The sequence below is a fragment of the Mus caroli genome, chromosome 1, assembly GCF_900094665.2.
Source record: "Mus caroli chromosome 1, CAROLI_EIJ_v1.1, whole genome shotgun sequence".
In the NCBI taxonomy this organism is placed as follows: Eukaryota; Metazoa; Chordata; class Mammalia; order Rodentia; family Muridae; genus Mus; species Mus caroli.
This window is the reverse complement of record NC_034570.1, coordinates 42755404-42776136: the sequence shown is the minus strand read 5'-3', so window position 1 is coordinate 42776136 and position 20733 is coordinate 42755404. Positions and strand designations below refer to the sequence as shown.

General features: G+C 41.6%; 1 protein-coding gene across 1 annotated transcript; it reads left to right on the top strand.

Annotated features, from left to right (window-relative positions):
• Positions 1–6348: 6348 nt before the first annotated feature.
• Positions 6349–19740, top strand: Cavin2 (caveolae associated protein 2). The gene is made up of 2 exons (XM_021163116.2): positions 6349–7109; positions 17412–19740. Exons 1-2 carry the CDS (start codon positions 6627–6629, stop codon positions 18183–18185), a joined length of 1257 nt encoding a protein of 418 aa, XP_021018775.1. The 5' UTR covers positions 6349–6626; the 3' UTR covers positions 18186–19740.
• Positions 19741–20733: the final 993 nt, after the last annotated feature.

The window sequence follows — 20733 nt, the reverse complement described above, 5'->3', positions numbered from 1 at the left end:
AACAGAGGAATATACCATGGAGATATACTGTGATATTTTACTACAGCTTCCACAATTAGATGTTTTCTATGCTTTGGGTTTGAGTGTGTGTGTCTGTGTGTGTGTCTGTGTCTGTGTGTCTGTGTGTGTCTGTGTATATGTGTGTGTTATGGGGGGGGGGGTTGCAAGAGCAAAGGGTGAATATGAGGGCACAGGAAGGTAAGTGGGACTGGGTGCATGGTGTGAAACCTCCAAAGAATCAATAAATTTTTTTTAAAAAGCTGGAGACAAGAAAATAAGTTGTTCTCTGACTCCCACATGTATGCAGGCATTTGCATGAGTTCACAAGCATGCACACACACACACGCACATATACACCTATCCACACTCACACATATACACTACACACACACTGTAAAATTTAATTTTAAAAAAGGAAATTCCTTCTAGAATCTCAAAGTTCTTAGCGTTCTCCTAATTGTTAGCACAGAGGAGTGGGTAGGAACTACATTATGTCAGCAACTCATTGATTTCTATACTTTTTCCTTATGAATTACTCCATTGACGTAATTTTTAAAAATATTTTATTCTTTCATGTTTTTAAACGTTTTACTTGAATGTATGTCTGAGCGCCACAAGTATGCCTCATGCCTGCAGTGGCCAGAAGAGACCAGCAGATTCCCTGCTACTAGAGTTACAAAATGATTGTTAGCCATCATGTGGGTGCTGGGAATCAAACCCAAAACCCAAGGCTTCTGGAAGGGGAACAAGTACTTACAACAGGATGCAGGATCCATGTGGTTCACTCAGGTATAGTCAGATGGTCATCTAACTATACTTTTCTTTATTCATACTGCTTTTTAATCATATCCCTATGTTTTTAACCCACTTTTTAGTATTAAATCTAGAGCTAATTTTTTCTTAATTTATTACAGAACTCTATTTTATGGTGTTATTGGTTTAACAACCTGTCTTGTTGCTGTGACAAAATATCCTGACAATATCACTTTAAGAAAGAGAGGATTTATTTTACCTAAGAGTCCAGGGGACAGTCCACCATGGTGGAAAAATAGTGGTGGCAGGAAACTGAGGCAACTGATTACACTATGGACTTCATCTTATCATTCAGTCCAGGACATCAGTTTAAAGGTAGTGATGCCACCCACCTTTAGTATGGGTTTCCCTACCTCTATTAAACTAGTATAGATAATCCCTCATAAGCATTCCCAGAAGATTATCTCCTAAGTGATTCTAGATCCTGTCCCATTAATGATATTAACTATCACAGTGTCAGAGGAGTGGTGCCATAAGAAAATAGACATGACAAAGGGGAGGAAGCAGGACCACAAGACCTCAACCTGCACAAGAAACAACAAGCAACTGAGGAATGCTGGGAGTGGGAGAACAGCTTCCCTAGGGACGAAAAATCACAACAGTTTGTTATCTAATACCAAATGAGCATCCCTGGAAACATAAAACAAACTTACAAGTAACATTACACAGACTGAGTGATCTCTCTCTCTCTCTCTCTCTCTCTCTCTCTCTCTCTCTCTCTTTCTCGGGATGGGGTAGGGCGAGAGCAATCAAGGAAGGGTCTGAAGGACAGCTTGGCGGTAGAAAGGGGGAAATGGTGTAATTACATCATAATCTCAAAATTAAAAGAAATAAAAATAAATAAAAGTTAAAAATACACTAATAGAGGGTTTCTAATACATATTTCGGCTACTAGAATCAATTATTTAAAAAGTGTTTTCAATGCAACTGCATATTCTCAAAATCTGCTGTGAGTTATAATCTATCATGAAACTTGGTGACACAAAATACATGGGCTTTCCGTTGTCCTGTTATAGACAGTGATAGACTCCAGTGCCCTGGGCTCTGACTACTGTTCAAGAGACAATCCAACTTTAGAAAGACTTTTAAACTCTAGTATGTAAGCTTAGATGGAAATGTATTGAGAAGCCAGCTCAGCTTTCTTTGCTTCTCTGGTCACTTAGGAAGCGGATCTTCACTACTACAGGTCCATTGCTCAGTGTGCCTATCACTATCATAGTAATAGGACCAATAATTCCAATATTGTTATATAGTTCTAAATGGGAAAGACCAATCAAAGAGACATTGACCTCCACCTTGTTTAATTGTGATGCTAGCACAATGAAGCAAAAATTCTGCCATGTTTGAAATGGGCTAACATGTAGAGCTTGGTATCAATGCCCTAGCTAGTGGTAAAGTAGGCATCTTCCTATAGAGACTCCCAAGCTTGCTTGACTTAGATGCCTCAGGTATTGGTAGGCAGCTGGTCAGGCGGATAATTAGAAGTCCTAGTCATACCCTGGCATGCTCTCATAGGTTGACTGCAACAGAAGCAATCACCCTTCTCTATGCACCGTACCTGGATTTACACAATTAAACTATAAAGAATTTAGAATCACCCGGGGGATACATCTCAGGAGTACAGAGAGAGGGATACAGGAGGTTTGCTGAGGAGGAAAGATATAGTGTGAATGTGGTAGTTACCTTTCCCACCTCAGGTCCTGGTCTCAATAAAAAGGAAAAAACAAAGGTCACCCCCCCCTTCCTCTCTCATGGGTCCCTCACTCTGGTTGCAATGTGACTAGCTACGTCCTGCTCTAACTCCCATGGCTAGAGTCATACATACACCACGGCTTCTTCTCCAGGATGGACTGTGAGGTCAGACAGACCTTTCTGTTCCTTAAGTTATGCAGTATGTTGACATTGCATTTCTCTAGCTGCCTCGTTTTCCCACTAATGAAGTGCTTAAGAGTAGAAAATAGGTGCCGCTCGCTCATCTTTGAGCACTCCAGGGCTTAGCATTTATTTCCCACTCAATACCTGTTTTCAACCATAAACTCCCCATCCTACATTTACTGACTGCAACATTGTTATTAATCATGTCACTCACATGTTCAGAAACATTCAAGATCCCCCTTCACTTCTCATTGCATTGTAAGTCTATACACTACCTAATGTGTAATGAAGTGCACAAAATGTAGGGTTTAAGTTGTTTAAATTCTTCTAAAACTGATTGCTCTACACCAATTTCTCTCAGACAGACATGGGACTTGGTTTGGGGCAACACAAAAGAAAAGTGTGGACGCTCTGGGTTACCTCAAATTCTACCTTACGGTTGGCACTATATTCTGTAATTAATTTTTTAAGACAAAAAGGGTTTCTTTTAGTTAGCTTCTCATAATCCCCACAATGATCACAGTCTTCGGTTTTATGTGCAGCAGCCCTTTTGGAGAGTGCATTTACACCATGGTAGATCTTGTCCAAAGATGGTGTCAATAATCTCTCCTGTGACGCTCACACTTGCCAGAGCATGGGAAAGTGGTAGAGTCAGTTCCCCATCTCTGAGTCTGAGCTGGGTTTATAGCCACAGAACACTGTGGATATGTCAAGTTGGGAGTTTCGGATCCTGCCCTTAAAACTGTCCATAGCTTTCGCTTTTAATCCCTCATAACTCTAACACATGAAACTCAAGAAGAATGAAGACTGAAGTGTGGACACTATGCCCCTCCTTAGAATTGGGTACAGAACACCCATGGAAGGAGTTACAGAGACAAAGATTGGAGCTGTGACGAAAGGATGGACCATCTAGAGACTGCCATATCCAGAGATCCATCCCATGATCAGCATCCAAACGCTGACACCATTGCATTCACTAGCAAGATTTTGCTGAAAGGACCCAGATATAGCTGTCTCTTGTGAGACTATGCGGGGGCCTGGCAAACACAGAAGTGGATGCTCACAATCAGCTAGTGAATGGATCACAGGGCCCCCAATGGAGGAGCTGGAGAAAGTACCGAAGGAGCTGAAGGAATCCGCAACCCTATGGGTGGAACAACATTATGAACTAACCAGTACCCTGGAACTCTTGACTCTAGCTGCATATGTATCAAAAATGGCCTAGTCGGCCATTACTGGAAAGAGAGGCCCATTGGACATGCAAACTTTATATGCCCCAGTACAGGGGAACGACAGGGCCAAAAAATGGGAAAGGGTGGGTAGGGAAGTAGGGGGGGAGGGTATGGGGGACTTTTGGGATAGCATTGGAAATGTAATTGAAGAAAAGATGTAATAAAAAAATAGTTTTATATGTTAAAAAAAAAAAAAGAAGAAATCTAGTTTCCCTGCTGGAGACATCAGACAGTTTCTAGACGCTAAATAGCTGAAAAGAGAGTTCTGGTCTGCTCAGCTGTTGCACCAGGTACAAATAAGGCCATGTCATCTTAGATTCCTCCCCTCCAACTGTAGCTGAAAGAGCAGGCAGGGCAAAGATGACTGTTCCAGTTGAGTGTTGCCAAGACAACCAAAGAATCATGAGTGAGTGATGTGGTTGTTACTATAAACCACTGAGTCTTAGGCTGACTTGTTACAAACCCATAGACCATTGGTTGAAATACCATTTGTGTTATTCAAGATTAACTTAAAACACAAATAAGTTCAGAGACAGACATGATGTCTCACACCTATAATGCTGTCTAAGAAGCCTAAGTCAAGAACACTGCTTTGAGTTTTAGAGCAACCTGGGCTAAAGAGAGAAACCAGACTCAGCCAAAAAAATAATTCATACAAGAACCCTCTTATTTAAGAAGGAACCTCTGTGCTTTGGTATCTCACCACCATCCCTCTAACTGATCTGTCTGATTGTACAGTATCCAACAAAGCAATGCAAGATTCATGTGAATCAATGCAAAGTCAGAGTCGTTATTATGATATGAAATTGCAAATTTTCAAAATGTGAAATCATAAAACTTGATGAAGGTAATGTCAGGGGAGCCCTTGAGCCATGGGCAGCTCCTATAACAGATGAGAATCTGCAGCTGTAATAGTTAACATTTGGGAGGAGAAATCTCTGTGAGTGACAGCAGGATAAGAGCTTCATTGGCAATGACTTAGGATGTCTCCATGGAGGAGAGGCCCTTGGAAAGCTGGTAAAGTCCTCCGATATTTTTGAAATAATGGCACTCTCTGATTTGCCCACAAAGTCAAATGTAAAAAGATATCGTATAATTTTGTTAGAAGATTGAGCTTCTGAAAATCAACACCAGATTCATGGGTTTTGGTTTTAATATTTAACACATCAGTCTTCAACTAAAATACACAAAATATAAGTTGTTTGTTTCAGAAACTTTAAAAAAAAATCTTAAAAGGTACAAGCAATCAAATCTTCCTTTGGCATTTTGTAATCTTGGTTTCTAAAGGTCTCACTTTAAGTGTTATCTACCGATTATCTGAGGAAACTGGGAGCCTCTATAATGTCTTTAATGCATCTTCCTAATGAGCAGGTACTCAGTGAGGGACCTGGACCTGGCACATGCTCTGTGAATGTTACATATGACTAAAGATAAGGCAACCAATGAATATATCACCATAAGACCTACTGTTTCTTCGGCATACACAGAGGTATAGCCATTAAGGCAATGTCCCATGATCAGTTCCTGACCCAGTACTAGCTGACATTTGTTCTTGAAATCCTTCATAGAGTGCCTGTCACAAACTTTCAACCAAAAGCACTTTTACAGTCTGGATACATTTAAGACCAATTCAAGCATGTAAAGTCATTATAGGAAGTGAGTCCCACATCCCAAGGGCCTGGCTAAGGAGGGCCACATGTGAGAACAGGTGTGCCACTTCACTGAGCAAGAATCTGGAAATGTCAAGCGTTAGAACCACTCCAACTCAACCTGGCTTGCAGTCACACTTCTGGACCTGTGTCAATAAATGCCTCGCAAAGATGGGGACTGAGAAATGCTCTGCATGAATTCAGAATTACTGGAGACAAACCAGCACTTTTTTTCTCCAAAGGGACTACTTGAGGAGAGGGTCTCTGCCTTCCATCTTCTAAGAAAGCATTCATTTAAAAGATGTCCATCTCTTACATAACAGTTCACACCACTTGCTTTAACATCCCCGAGTCTATGTTCTTTCAAGTTGGATTGCATCCCATCTTGCAAGAGGACAGGACACCAAGCTGAGCTCCTTGTCAGTGTCAGAATAATCTCCTGTGCTTTGCAAATGAGAAACTAATAGCACGAACCTGGCCCTGGCGTCACAGACCCTTTCAACTCGGCGCCTCCCCTAAAGGGCACACGGTGTTCTGCAACCTATCAGTCAGCTCTGGGGCAAGAGCAAACAATTCTTTTCTGTTACAATAACTTGTATCCAGGAAAAAAAACAGGCGCTCTGTAACATAGCAGCCAGAGAAAAGTTTACTAGATTTAGCCAATCAGAGGCTGGGGAGCTCTGCCAAGTTAACATGTTTCTCTCCGCCTCTAAATGAACTCATGATTGAAATATGGCATTGAACTTTTTTTTTAAGGGAAGGCGTGTAGGAAAGAAAAGCCACTGCAGAAAAGAACTCTGGGCTTGTGCAGAGTGTGGCTAGGAAGTGTGTGCTTGTCACTGAACCCTGAGTGGGTCCTGTAACCTTTGCCTTCCACTGGGTGGAGCAGGTCCTTTAAGAGCAACTGGAATGCAGTTCCCCTGATCAGCTTAGCCAGTTATTCAGAACCTCTGCTAGCCCTAGAGAGCAGCGCTCACTTCAGACCAACCAGCCTCCTGTGCTTCTAGCTTGAGCAAGAAGTTTCCAGCGGGGGAAGTAAGTTTCTATCTGCCCAGCCATGGGAGAGGACGCTGCACAGGCAGAAAAGTTCCAGCATCCAAACACAGACATGCTCCAGGAGAAGCCATCCAGCCCCAGCCCAATGCCTTCCTCCACACCGAGCCCCAGCCTGAACCTGGGGTCCACAGAGGACGCCATCCGAGACAACTCGCAGGTGAATGCTGTCACCGTGCACACACTCCTGGATAAATTGGTCAACATGCTGGACGCCGTGAGGGAGAACCAGCACAACATGGAACAGCGTCAGATCAACCTGGAGGGCTCGGTGAAGGGCATCCAGAACGACCTCACCAAGCTCTCCAAGTACCAGGCCTCCACCAGCAACACAGTGAGCAAGCTGCTAGAGAAGTCTCGCAAGGTCAGCGCTCACACGCGGGCTGTCCGGGAGCGCCTCGAGAGGCAGTGTGTCCAGGTGAAGAGGCTGGAGAACAACCACGCCCAACTCCTCCGACGCAACCACTTCAAAGTGCTCATCTTCCAGGTCAGTGTCCCCAGCATACCCCTCCACCTACTTGAGCTCAGTCCTCCGAACTCTCAAGGCCATCTTCCCATCTGCCCTGCCAGTCAAGCTTCTCTCTCACACACAAAGCTTTGTCTTCTAGTTGCCTGCTGCAGGCAACTATGAAATGTGGCCATAAGGATTGGACTCTCCCCCATCCTTCAGGCAATGCCTGTGTGCCTGGCAAGCTGGGGACATTTGTCAGTGAACACCTAGATGCACTTGGTTAAGGGTGAGAAACTGAGCAGGTGCGGGCACCCACTCTAGTCAAATTCATTTGTCTCTTTTCATTAGGAACTTGCGGCTGCGATTGCAGCTGTTAGCTGGACAGGGCAAATTAATCCAGTGGCTGTTTATTAACTCTTAGTGGAAGTGAGGTAACTGTGTGAAGGATTTGTTTTCTTTTGCTCTGACCAAGACACACACAACCTTTAAACCATCCCTTTTCTAAGGGCCCCTGGTGTTTGGGAAATTACCAGGATGGAAAGTTGAACTAGTCTTGTCCTTGAAGTCATCTTTTGTCAAAGCAATCTCTAGTTTGTCTCTAGAAAATGATGCAAATAAAAGTGGGAAGCAAAGTCTAGCTCTTTACAGACATGTTAATTATGTCCCCTCACTGCTCAGGCTGCAACTCCAAAGTGAAATAAAAGAAACGTTATCAGTGGCTGCCACAAAGACCAACTTGAGTATCTTCCCCTTCAAATAGTTGCCTTACCGTGAAAAGGACACTTAATTTTTTTTTTAATGCATCAATGATGCAATTTATGTAGCAAAGGCTATCTGGGGACAGGAAGATTGCGTGGAGCTGTTGTTCAGCCAAGTGGTGGGCATCTGTAAATCTAAGGGCTGCCCTGCCTAATGCTGGAAGCCCTTCCGTAGATGGCATTGAGCCAACCCAGGCCCCAGGAAGCCCTGCCATTCTGCCTCAGGGCTGTCTCCTTATGATCCTGTGAATAGGAGAGACTTTCAAAGCCATGGAGGGGAGAGGTTATAACCAACAGATTGTGAAAGCATACAGGGAGAGCCTTCATCTCCCAAGAGACATTTAGAAACTGGAATTTAAACCCTAGGAGCCTTCTTTTTCCTAATGAATCTACTCTGCCAAGTTAGGGCTCTGGCCTGCCTATCGCCATAAAAGGAAAGACTAATCTTGCTGCCTTTGTGTCCTCCCCAAATTGTACTTGAGAGCTGGGAGGTCCAAACAAGTGATGCTCCTGTATCTCACAGGCTTTCTGCAGTTGGGAAACGTTTAGGCTTTTAATGCAGATGCAATCGCTTTTCAGGAAGCAGCTGAACTGGAAAAAGCTGTGGTCAGCTACATCAGGATCTGAGATCCTGCCTTTATTAGACTAAGAGATCCTAGAAGCCTTAGCTCTGGAGACATTTCCAAATTAAATAGTGATTTCAAAACAAAACAGAACATTTACAGGCCTGTCAAGGGAAACTTCCCTCCCTTCAGTATGAATCAGGGGAACTATATCTCATCTTATTCATTAAGGAGGAAAGGAAAATGTTTGCCTAGGAAAGGAAAATAAGGATTTTAAGGTTTAGTTTCTGTTTTGATACGCATGTTCTACAGGTGCGAGAAGGGGGAATGGGGAGATAAAAGACAATACATTCAAGAGAATTGTAAATCTGACTATTGGGAACTTAAAGGCATGTGTTGTTGATAGGGGCCTGATGAAGTCATCTGTTTTGTTGAATTGAATTGACAGGTGTGACATCCCACCAGAGATGGTAAGAATTTCCCCCATAGTGATGAAACAGGGGTACTCAAACCCAAAAGGGGAACTATGGGAAGCCCAAGCAAAGAGTTTGAGCTGTTCTAGGCCCGTTCAAAAGTACCTCCGACAGGTGCAAAGGGCAAATTGGAAAGCAGAGAACTTCAAGCACATGGCTAGACCTTTCCCTACATAGAGGAAGTCCTCTGCTAGCTAAAGGGAATTAGAATTCCAACTCTGAAGACACAAGATGGTCATTTGAAAAACAAAACATAGCTGCAGTCGTCTTCGATGTTTTGTCTCATTTCTTTAAGTAGGGGTTTTCATAGGGTACCAATTATGCTAATGGCTGAAACAATAATTCTTATTACAGTGGAGTCCAGGATAGTGAGTGGGAAGAAAAATTTTCACACAGACACTGGCTCACATCCTACTTGGTCACTTGCCAACCATGTTAATCATTGACACATTTGATATTGGAAGTCCCTGTTTCCCCTTGTACACAGAAGATACTAGTAAGAGTGAAATAGCTGCAGTCTTGATAAATCCAGCATCCACTGTAAGGCCCCGTTCATTCTCTGCTTCCTTGCCTATGCCCAATTTACCGCTGAGGATGCTGAGACTCCTTCCATGTGCTTGTAGTTTGTCTGGAGTTGGACATAAGTGACAAAGTTGGCTTTCAAAGCCACATTTAACTGGTCCCAGAATATGCTTTAAAACACTAGTGCTTCCTGGCTCATATCTCTCCCACAAGTGAGGAATAAAGGAAATGACATGTTTAAAATGATTCTTACAGACTGGCATGGTGGAATTGCTCATTGAGTGGACTCTATTACTCCATGGCTCTGAAATGCAGGGCTGAGACAGGCAGCTCTACTTCTACTGGGTTAGAAATAATGTTCTTAGGCCAAAACTGACCCCACCCTTCTGTGGATCTTGAAATAGCTTTGTCTCTTTTTGGTTGAGGCTTGCTAGTGCACACACATCCACACACACACACATTATATGACTACCATCATGTCAGAATGAGCATTGTATCATACATAACTCTATGAAAGCAAAGGACTCTTGCAAAATACCTACTCTAAATAGATCCTTCTAGTATCAGCACATATGTCACAGTATGGCAAAGGGGACAGTCCTATACCCACAGAGAATGTAGATGTCATATACTGTACTGATAGCGCTTTGTGTCTTAAAAAATTGTCATTTTCAGTACTTTCTGGCTTCTGGCGTAGGGTGATAAGTATTTAAAAATAAGAGCAATATTCAAAAAGATAATCTGTCCCTTGACTTGGGCATATTTGGTATTGTAATGTTGAGAAGAGGAGCTATGTTTACTGTTTGTGGAATCCTGTTACAGCAACCCAAATCTACCTGAGTGTGTGTGTCTGCTTGTACATACACGATTCTGTGTGTGCAAATATGTGTGAGTATGTATCTGTATTTATGTGTGTGAGTATACATGAGTAATATGTGTTTGAGATAGCATGAATGTATATGAATCTGACTGTGTGTGTGTAAGATGATTTATAAGACTCTTATACAATTAGACTTTTAATTCCTAACTTTGTTTTAAATCTATTCTACTTAAATAATGTCATGTATTTATTAAAATCTGAGTTTCAATAACTGAATTCCACAACGCTATTGTAGCTATTAAGCATCTGATTCCTTAGTGATAACTTTAAATTATAACCACCAGTATCTAAGAACTGGAGAAACTATATCCCTTTGAACACAGAGAATATTTGAAAGTCCCAGTGAAATTTAGCAATTTTTAAAAACGTTTTTGGCAATAGTTTAATACAATATTGGAGTTCAATATAATGAGACATAAACCAGAATAAATAACACAAGACTTTTGGGTATTGATGATCAAAATATTCATGGTAAACCTGGCAGTGGTTGTGCATATCTTTAATCCTAGTACTTGGGAGTTATAGACAGGCAAATATTTGAATTTGAGGCCAGTCTGGTCTATAGAGTAAGTTCCAGGACAGCCAAGGCTACACAGAAAAACTCTGTCCCCAAAACAAACACACAAAAAAAGGAAAAATACTAATAACAAAGGAATACCACATTGAACATTTTTCTTGGAATCATGTTTATCTTTTATTAAAAACAGAAGCTATAAAGTAAATTTAAGAGAAAATTCTCGCTGCTGGTTGAAGGAGCTGCATGAACGTCACAGTAACTGGCCGTGGGGGTGAGGTGCCACTTATGTCCTCGGACCCTTCTAGGAATGATTATTTGAAAACACAGCTTAAGAATGACTTCAAAACCAGGAGATAAAATGAGAGTGTGCGCTAACAGCTTGCACTGCTATCCACATGGAGCTGGATAAGAAAAGGAAAGCGAGGTTACGCCCTATTTCTGAAAATGTGAGGCTGTAAATGCGCTTGAACATTCATCTCTTGGGTTCCTTAATGATACCAGAGGTTTAGAAATATGCTAAAAGTTTAATCTCCTGATGATTTTTAAACAGATTAGTTTAAAGACAGTATTTTATCTAAACTTGCTGCTCTAAAAGCTGTTCAATTGGTATGGACTGGAGAGAAATGGGAATATGAGTTATCAAAGATACCTTCGTATGAGAAGGCTCCATGTTTGTACCACAGATCAATGTTTCCCTAACAGAATATTGGTTTTGTCATGTTGCTTACCCAGTACCCTTTTAGATTATGATTTTAAAAAATACTATTTCTTATATTTATTATTTACACTTAGTAAATGTCAGCATTGTCCCTGGCACTAGAAGTGACTAACTGATTATAGCTGCTAGAAGTGAATAACTGATTATAGCTGACATTTATTTTTGGAAAAGCGTATATACATATGCATGCTAGACTCTATGTCAGTTATGCTCTCTCTAGGTTTCCAACTTTTTAAATGTTCTTCAATGCAACTGGGCTCCTTTGGTTTTTATTCCTGTGCAGAATTAAATACATTTGGTGTGAATGGGTGCACCATGGTATTGTTCCTGTGAATGGTTATTTCTTTTTGTGGGATGTAGATTAAAATCACATAATCAAATATTTTTTTATCTGGAAGACCTCTTAATAATATAATCATCTAGAGACTGCCATACCCAGGGATCCATCCCATAATCAGCCTCCAAACGCTGACACCATTGCATACACTAGCAAGATTTTGCTGAAAGGACCCAGATATGGCTGTCTCTTGTGAGGCTATGCCAGGGCCTAGCAAACACAGAAGTGGATGCTCACAGTCAGCTATTGGATGGATCACAGGGCCCCCAATGGAGGAGCTAGAGAAAGTACCCAAGGAGCTAAAGGGGTCTGCACCCCTATAGGTAGAACAACAATATGAACTAACCAGTACCCCCCAGAGCTGTGTCTCTAGCTGCATATGTATCAGAAGATGGCCTAGTCGGCCATCATTGGAAAGGGAGGCCCATTGGTCTTGCAAACTTTATATGCCTTAGTACAGGGGAACACCAGGACCAAGAAGTGGGAGTGGGTGGATAGGGGAGTCGGGGGAGGGTATGGGGGACTTTGGGGATAGCATTGGAAATGTAAATGAAGAAAATACCTAATAAATTAAAGAAAAAACCTATACTCCACAAAAAATAATAATGTAATCATTTAGTTTAACCTTATTTTATAGGAAGGAAACAGAGGTTCTAAGAAACAAAATAACTGCCTACATTTCATTGATAAGAGAAATTGTAGGATAGAATTGTGAAACAAGTAAAAACTACAATGTCACTGTGGTAAAGTTCATGTTTATGAGTTTTACTAGATCAGATTTTAAATAATTCAAAGTGGTTTATTTTTTGTTTTATATTTATGTTTTGTGTGTGTGTGTGTAACAAAGAACTCCTAACTAATGTAATCTTTAAAAAAAAATGAACCCTTGATAACACTGAAAATAATGAGACTTTTAAATCCTCCAGAATGTGAAAGACTGCCCAGGGATTATAACTAATGCATTTTATTCTTATGACTTGCTGATTCCACTGACAGCCGCCCTGCGGGTGCAGTTCTAATCAATGACTTTATCCACTTGGCAATCTATACCTCAGAAACACAAATTGGAGAAAACCATCAATGTGTAAAGGAGACCTATAAATCAGAATGCCAGGTAGCATAGTTTCATTTTAATAACTAGTATTTAGAGATTATTAACGAAAATATTCCATGGACACAAATGTGTGCTCTTCACACCCCAGCAGGAAGCCACCATGTCCTCCCAACAGGAAGCCACTGTGTCCCTGTTATTTTTGTGAGTGGCAGGAGAGCAAACAGCTGGCTTCTCTCTTCTTATTGGGGCTTTTTAAATGACTTAAAGTTGGTTTTCTTTCCTAATGCTGGTCATAGAGCCTTTTGTTTTTAAGTTTGCACATCTGTATATGTGCAGAGATTTGGATTGTCACCTTTAAAACCAAAAAGTATCCAGCAAGCTGGCAGGTTTCTCTGCGTTGATATTTACATGCACAACTGGGACTATTAGTTCACAAGGATCGATATAAATAGCAAACAAGCTGAAGTGCAAGGAAAAATGCTACTTCTCAAGAGTTTGTTCCAGTCTTTTTCCCCCATATGCTACAAACATATCCATTATATGTTAGACGCTTACTATTTAATATTCCCTTTCTTAGAAAACCTCCTAAGGGTCCTTGTGAAAGGTCAGAACCAGAAACACCTACATCAGTGGTAGGTGAGGACCTTTTTTGAAAACAAAGGACAAATAACCAGCTGTTCCTAGAGGCTTGTCCTCAATAGAGCTGTCCAAGGAAGTAAACCACAGGGATTCTCTGTGCCATTTCAGGGAGTCACATACCCCATGTAGACAAACGAGTAGCTAACATCGGTGAGCAGCAGCGGGGATTATGGATGTGTGCTTTGCGTCACCCTTAAAAGAGCTGCCAGTCTGGGAATCTGTAAAAGGAACCAGGTCACAAACATTACAGCTGGAGGTGGACGCAAAGGTGCCCCCTCACTTGTAGACGTGTGAGGTATAAGGTGTTTTGATGAGGTGTATAAGAGGACTACATAGTAGACAGTGTGCGCTGGTAAGAGAGCAGCTGTAGCTGATCCTATTTGCATCGAACACTACTCGAATAACCAAACACCATGCCCTGTATGTTTTGTATAAGGGAGTGACTTGGAAGGAAGGGAATTGGTATTTTTCTAATTCTAAACAAATGTTTTGGAAAAAGAAAGAGATCTGTGTGCTTGGAAATTTACAAGTCCCTCCATGAAAGGAAAAGGGTTGCCTTCAAAGAAGATGGAAGCCACAAGATATGCACTGACTAGTAGACAGAACATAAAATATTTGCCAATAAAATACTTCCCAGGTAATTAAAGTGACAGCTGAGGCCCAACAGCTAGTTGAGGAGTCATTGCTCAGGAGTTTCCAGTTGCTTAAAGACACAGCCAATTCATTCTGGATTATCTCTGCTCTTGCTGGGTTAATTCCATAATTGGCATCAAAGAGCTCTCATGTAAATTTTCCTATACATTTTCACATTTCACAGAAGAATTCTACTGGGTTTCCTCTTTCCCTCCCTCACACCCCATCCCCATCCCCACCCTCACATGCAGCCTGCATCTACCACTGATATTCCAATTCATTTTCTAATGTGCTCTCCTCAAAGCTATCCTTGAAGGGTGCCTGAGAAGAGGAACAACAGAGCCATAAGACTCAGTAGGAGCTCCGTGTCGGTAATAAAATTCACATTTAAGAAAAAGTAAAATTTATTTTAATTCTCCCTTTTGTTAAAATTGAAGAATGGAAAGTTAACTGATCTACAGCATTTGATTACCTCGGGAGCTTGTGGTATAGACAATGTACCTCGAGGCTCAGTTTTTACAGCTTTCTGATGGAATCCATTCTTCCCTCACGGAGGACTTTTAATAACATTTCACTGAGGTTTTATCCTTCCCTAAGAGCAAACAACTGCCAAATCTCCTCAATGCTCTTAATCAAACCCCAGGAGAAATTCTGCTTCAGGACTAGCCATCAGAGCCCGAACTACTTCTGTAAGTCTACCTCTTTCTGTAATATTCATCCATCCACTGGGGAAAAAATCCTTCTTTCAGAGGGAGAAAGTGCCCCCTCAGGCCTTGGCTTCTCTGGTTTCTCCATTGTCAGCAGCATTCAGCAAACTTCCTTCTAGACACAGAACTACATAGGCCCATTCTCCTACAAGCCTCCAGTCTGCCTCATATAGAGCAGTCTACACTCCAGGTACCTTCATGATCTTCTTAAAAAGCCATCTTACCAAAGCTGCTCACTTAATGAGTGGTTGTTAAGCTCAACCTGTTGAGACACAGTGGTAAAGAAAAGATAGAAATCCTTCTTGGGAGTATATGCCCATGGAGCAGAATCAACTTCAGCTGGAAGCATGACAAACTATTCTCCTCAAAAGTCCACATCAAAAAGATCCCTGGGAATTATCCACTGCCAATAGGATAAGGGCCTGGGAGATCAGCTACACTAAGCTGAAATTTGGGGTAAGCCAATCTTTTGCAGGTCTTGTGCAGGTAACACCACTTGCTCTGAGTTCATGAGTGTCATAGCTATGACATATACAGAAGACAGAATGTCACAGCACTTCTTTCTATCCTCTAGCACTTACATTTTTTCCTCCCTCTTCCTCCGTGTTATCTGAGCCTTGGAGGGGTAAGGAAGATTTATAAAGATTCCCATTTAGATCTAACCAAGCACTTAGTCTCTTATTCTCAGTGCTGTGAACAGTTATGTATCTTTCTATTCACTGCTGCCCAGGGCAAAGAGAAGTTTCTGTGACCAAGAATCAGAATGGGCCTGGTCTATGATTACAAACATCAATATTTAAAAGCTACTTTGACATCATGACCGTTTAGCAAAATAACAATAGCAGAATACTAGAAGCTATGATCTCCCCAAGCCAAACTCTGGCTTTGACCAGAGTTACAGTACCAGGAACAAAATTCCTTCTGGTGAAGCAAGCCTGAAATCCAATCAGAAAGCAGTTAGCTACTCACTTAACAACTACACCACTAATGTGCCAGTGACCATACCTTGTCTGGCAGGTTGGTATTAGAGGATGCATACTTTAATACTATGTAAGACCGCTGATATGTTTTCTCTCTTACAGTAGTAGCCTGTGTAGCATCTTCTAGCACTGTGAAAGATAGCAATCAGGAAGGACAGACAGATTTTTAAATCCACAGACTGCAGTTGCTTTTTCCAACCTGCAAGTGTGCTGGGCTGGCTGAGACGCAATCAGGTCATCTGGAGGCTCTGGGTGCAACATAGGTGGAAAGGAGTCTGGATCTATGCCCTGCTTAGATTCCTGCTCAACCCCTGATGGCCCTGAAAGTACATTTTGAAAGCTGCTAATCTAGGTCAAATCCTCTGGTTCATATTTGGAAGGAATAGGAACCCAAGGAGATTAAACTATTTGTTGAAGACACACAGCCTTTTAGCAGTACAGCAAAGACTCCAGGCTTCCTGCCACAATTCTCCATCATGTGCTATTATTTTTGATGAAAACGTGTAAGTACCATGATAATGGGTTCCCATGTAACAGTGAGAAAAAACACTTAAAACTCAAAGGTACTCTTACACAATGTGGCCAAAATCTGTCTGTATTCAAATCTCTCAGCAAGCAGCTTTATGCTTTAGAGACAAATTTTCTGGCTCTCCCGTTGCCCAAAACTCTATAGAAGGCTACATTTGCCTACGTGAGAAGCTAGGGAGCCTGAAGAGAATAGCTTTTCTTCTACCCTTAGCTGGGTTTGAGGCCAAAGCTTTATTGCCCAAAGAAGATACTTTATACTATGGGCTTGATGCTATACTGGCCACACAACGTGCCTCACCTCCATCCCTTACCACAGAGCACATTCTGAGCCTCAAGGTTTCATGAACAGACCTAAAGAGGGCTATTTCTCTGTCTCTCGGTCTCTCGGTCTCTCTGTCTCTCTGTCTCTCTCTCTCTCTGTCTCTCTGTCTCTCTCTCTCTGTGTTTATGTGTGTGTGTGTGTGTGTGTGTGTGTGTGTGTGTGTGTGTGTGTGTGTGTTGGGGTGTGTGGTGCACGAGTGGAAGAGGGGGGGACCTAACCAAGGTTCTGAACTTAAGGACTCCCCAGTGCTCCCCTCTGCCTCCTTAAATATTTTTCCAGCTAGACTTTCGAGTTCTTTTGTAATGGGATTTTTGACAGAAGTGCACACGTCCCTCCCTGCTCTCTCCCCCTCCCTTGATTTGAAGGAAGGCAGGAGAGGCCTCTGGGTTCACAGCATTATAACTTACTTTATTTCCTTTATCTGGGCAGCTTCCTGGCCTACATGAATGAGTTGGGCCACTTCCCTCTGCCTGTCACTGATAGTCCCTTGCCAGTTAAGCTTCATGGTATTCTCACTGGCAGGCCTTGGCCTTATCCAGCCCAAGGTGAATGACGGGACCCAAATTAGAATGGCTGCTTCCTCTTCTGAAAAGCCACACTTTGCTTCTGTCATGTGCATTGCCTAGAACACAAACCCAAGTTACAGCAGTTTAGGGCTATCTGTTCACTATGCTATTATCATAAACTCACACTGCCCTTCTTTACAGGAAGAAAGTGAGATCCCTGCCAGTGTGTTTGTGAAGGAGCCAGTTCCCAGCGCTGCAGAAGGCAAGGAGGAGCTTGCTGATGAGAATAAGTCCCTGGAGGAAACTCTGCACAACGTGGACCTCTCCTCCGATGACGAATTGCCCCGTGATGAGGAAGCCCTGGAAGATAGTGCAGAAGAGAAGATGGAAGAAAGCAGGGCAGAAAAAATAAAAAGATCCAGTCTCAAGAAAGTTGATAGCCTCAAGAAAGCGTTTTCTCGCCAGAACATCGAGAAAAAGATGAACAAGCTGGGAACCAAGATCGTATCTGTTGAGAGGAGAGAAAAGATTAAGAAATCGCTCACACCTAACCACCAGAAAGCATCTTCTGGGAAAAGCTCCCCCTTCAAGGTTTCTCCCCTCTCCTTTGGTCGTAAGAAAGTCCGAGAGGGAGAAAGCTCTGTAGAAAATGAGACCAAGTTGGAAGACCAGATGCAGGAGGACCGTGAGGAGGGTTCATTCACAGAGGGTCTTTCTGAAGCATCCCTCCCCAGTGGCCTGATGGAGGGCAGCGCAGAAGATGCTGAGAAATCAGCAAGGAGAGGGAACAACTCAGCTGTGGGCAGTAATGCGGATCTGACCATTGAAGAAGATGAAGAAGAGGAGCCGGTAGCCCTGCAACAGGCCCAGCAGGTGCGCTATGAGAGTGGCTACATGCTCAACTCCGAGGAGATGGAGGAACCCAGTGAGAAACAGGTCCAGCCAGCTGTGCTGCATGTGGGTCAGAGTGCCTGAGTGCACAGCCAGAACACTGGGCCAGTGCATCCACATCGTGGAAGCCACCCCGCACCTCTTCATCTCTACCTGCTCCTTACTGTGACTGTCCAGGCCTTAATCACTGACTGTACAGTAGCCTCAAACATACACGGGATCACAGAAGCAAACTGCCAGGAATCCCATTTCTAATTTGCTCATAGGTTCTATTTCCGTAGAGTTTCTCCAAGATTGCAAAAAGAAATAAATGGAGCAGTTAGAAAAAAAAAAAAAACTCAACTATCTCTTTGGCTTAGTCAGAAAAACTGGAGGATATTTAAGGTAGTAGTTATAAAAAGTGATTTTTTTTTTTTGGTCATTCTATCAGCTTGCTGAATAGTGTAGCAGTAATGTAGTGAATTCTTACTGTATTCTGTGAATGATTATTCTTCAAGTATGTGATATGGAATATACATAAGTCTGTAAGCTGAGAATATAACTCCTTATTTTAAGAAGAAAACATTTACAAACGATAAAGCCGAAGGACCAGCTGGTTATTCTCTTATAGAAACCATTGTTTGTTGTAAGGGGGCTGAAAGACAGTGCTGATGGTGAGCTAATAGCACCAGGACTGCTGAGATAGAAAATTAAGATGAAAAGGTTGGAAAGTGGGAGAAATGGAGAACAAAGAATGCCAAAAATAATGATGACAAAGAGAAAAAAAAAGATGTGCTTAAAAACTGAACTACTAACATTTTAAAATCTATTTTGCTCTTTAACAATACTAAAGAAGTTCATATATCTTGCAAAAATATATCTTCCCAATATTTTTATAGTCTAGTATTATAACCTAACCAGATATTCTGATGTAAAAACTATGGTTCTTTTCACTAAATAAATGGCAGTACACATCTTTTTGTGAAGAAGCTAAAAGAATATTATCTCTTTAACATTGGAACAAATATAAGTCTCAAATAAGTAGTATGTACTGTTTTATGGGAATGTCAATCAAATGATTATTCAATATTTTTCACTTTGAAGTGACCTTTCCATTCCAAATCTGATATAGGTTTATGAGGTATTCAAACTTGCATGTTTAAGAACAGTAAAAGGCTGGGTTTTCTTTAAACACATAATGGTAATTTCATTCCAGGTAACATTTTATTTATACATTAATTTCACAGGATATTAATGGTTTAGATTATAAAAGCATGCTAGTGTTTTATTTCATGTGTACATTTGTTCTAACATACTACTAAAAAGTTGCTTTATCTATTTTTCATTACAAAATGCCAATGCTTTGTTATATTGTAATCTGAAGATGAGAGACCCAGGGCTTGAACTCTCTACTCTTACTGTGCAGTAGCACAAGTGATCCTACACACAGTGGTGACTAGGCAGCAGTCCTGGGCTGCACTCTGACTTTCAGAGAAGGAGTGAGGTGAATAATGGGTGTTGATGGTGTAACCTCTTCAGCTGTATTGCTGTATTCCTGTACTGCAATTAATGTAACCCCAAATACTGAATCGCTGAACTAACCATGCCTGTGTGAAAGAAGATTAAATAAACCAAAAATAAAAAGTATATAACAATGTCAGTTTGTTTAGCAAAACACTCTTACAGGCAGAAGAAATTGATTTTAGGATGGTCCTCTGAGTGTATCAGTCGTGCTGACGGGGTCAGTCTTGATTTCCCCTATTAATGCCATTTTCCTTTCCCCCTTGATCTCATTGAGAAAACCAACACTCATTCTTCAAGCTTAACTTTCTTGACACTGCCTCACCACCTCTACAGCATCTGAATTTATTGCAGCAGCTTGATTAATTTGACAGTTCCATCTGCATTTAATAGTATTGTGCAGGCCTTATAATACTTTCAATGGTCCTGCAAGCCTCCGTCTATTGAGATTTTATTATACTCAGTTCAATCCCTCAGATACACTCTTGTCTTCTACAGTGCCATAGACTGCATGGATGCCATCACATAGCACCTGAAGCAGGCATGCTGCACCTCCTATGTAGAGACTGTCACTGAGCCGGAAGAGGTGGTGATTCATTGGCCCATGAAACATTTCTACTTCTGACTGCAAAAAGATGCGTTGTCATTTATTCCTATACACCAGATACTTGTCAGTGGAAAGGGCATGCACACGTCTTAAGTTTTACTGAACAATCACATTTATTCTATGTCCCACAATTGAAGCTTTAAAATCTGAAGCAATAAAACAGAGAAATAGACCAGATAATTGTTGGGAAACACATACCATAGGGATTCAAGCAAGTAGCAGTTGTTGAGATAGAACCTATTTGTTCTATATTATTGTTGAATTATTTGCATACTGGTGAGGCTGTGCAGCCCCAAATTAGATATGTCCTCTTCCCACCCATCCAATAAAGAATACCGAACCTTATGTGCCTGGAGCTGAAGAACTCGATAACTGTTCCCCAAGTATCAGTTACACATTAATAAGGGCTGAGATCTGTATCTGAGAAACATGATTCAGGAGTTAGAAGCATCTATTACATGGGTCACAAATCTCTCTCTCTCTCTCTCTCTCTCTCTCTCTCTCTCTCTCTCTCTATGGGTCACA

Bases quoted from the DNA above. Each gene is read 5' to 3' on its own strand.
- Cavin2 (XM_021163116.2), top strand. From the start codon at position 6,627: ATGGGAGAGGACGCTGCACAGGCAGAAAAGTTCCAGCATCCAAACACA. The intron at 7,110-17,411 runs GTCAGTGTCCCC...CCTTCTTTACAG, and splicing joins TCAAAGTGCTCATCTTCCAG to GAAGAAAGTGAGATCCCTGC.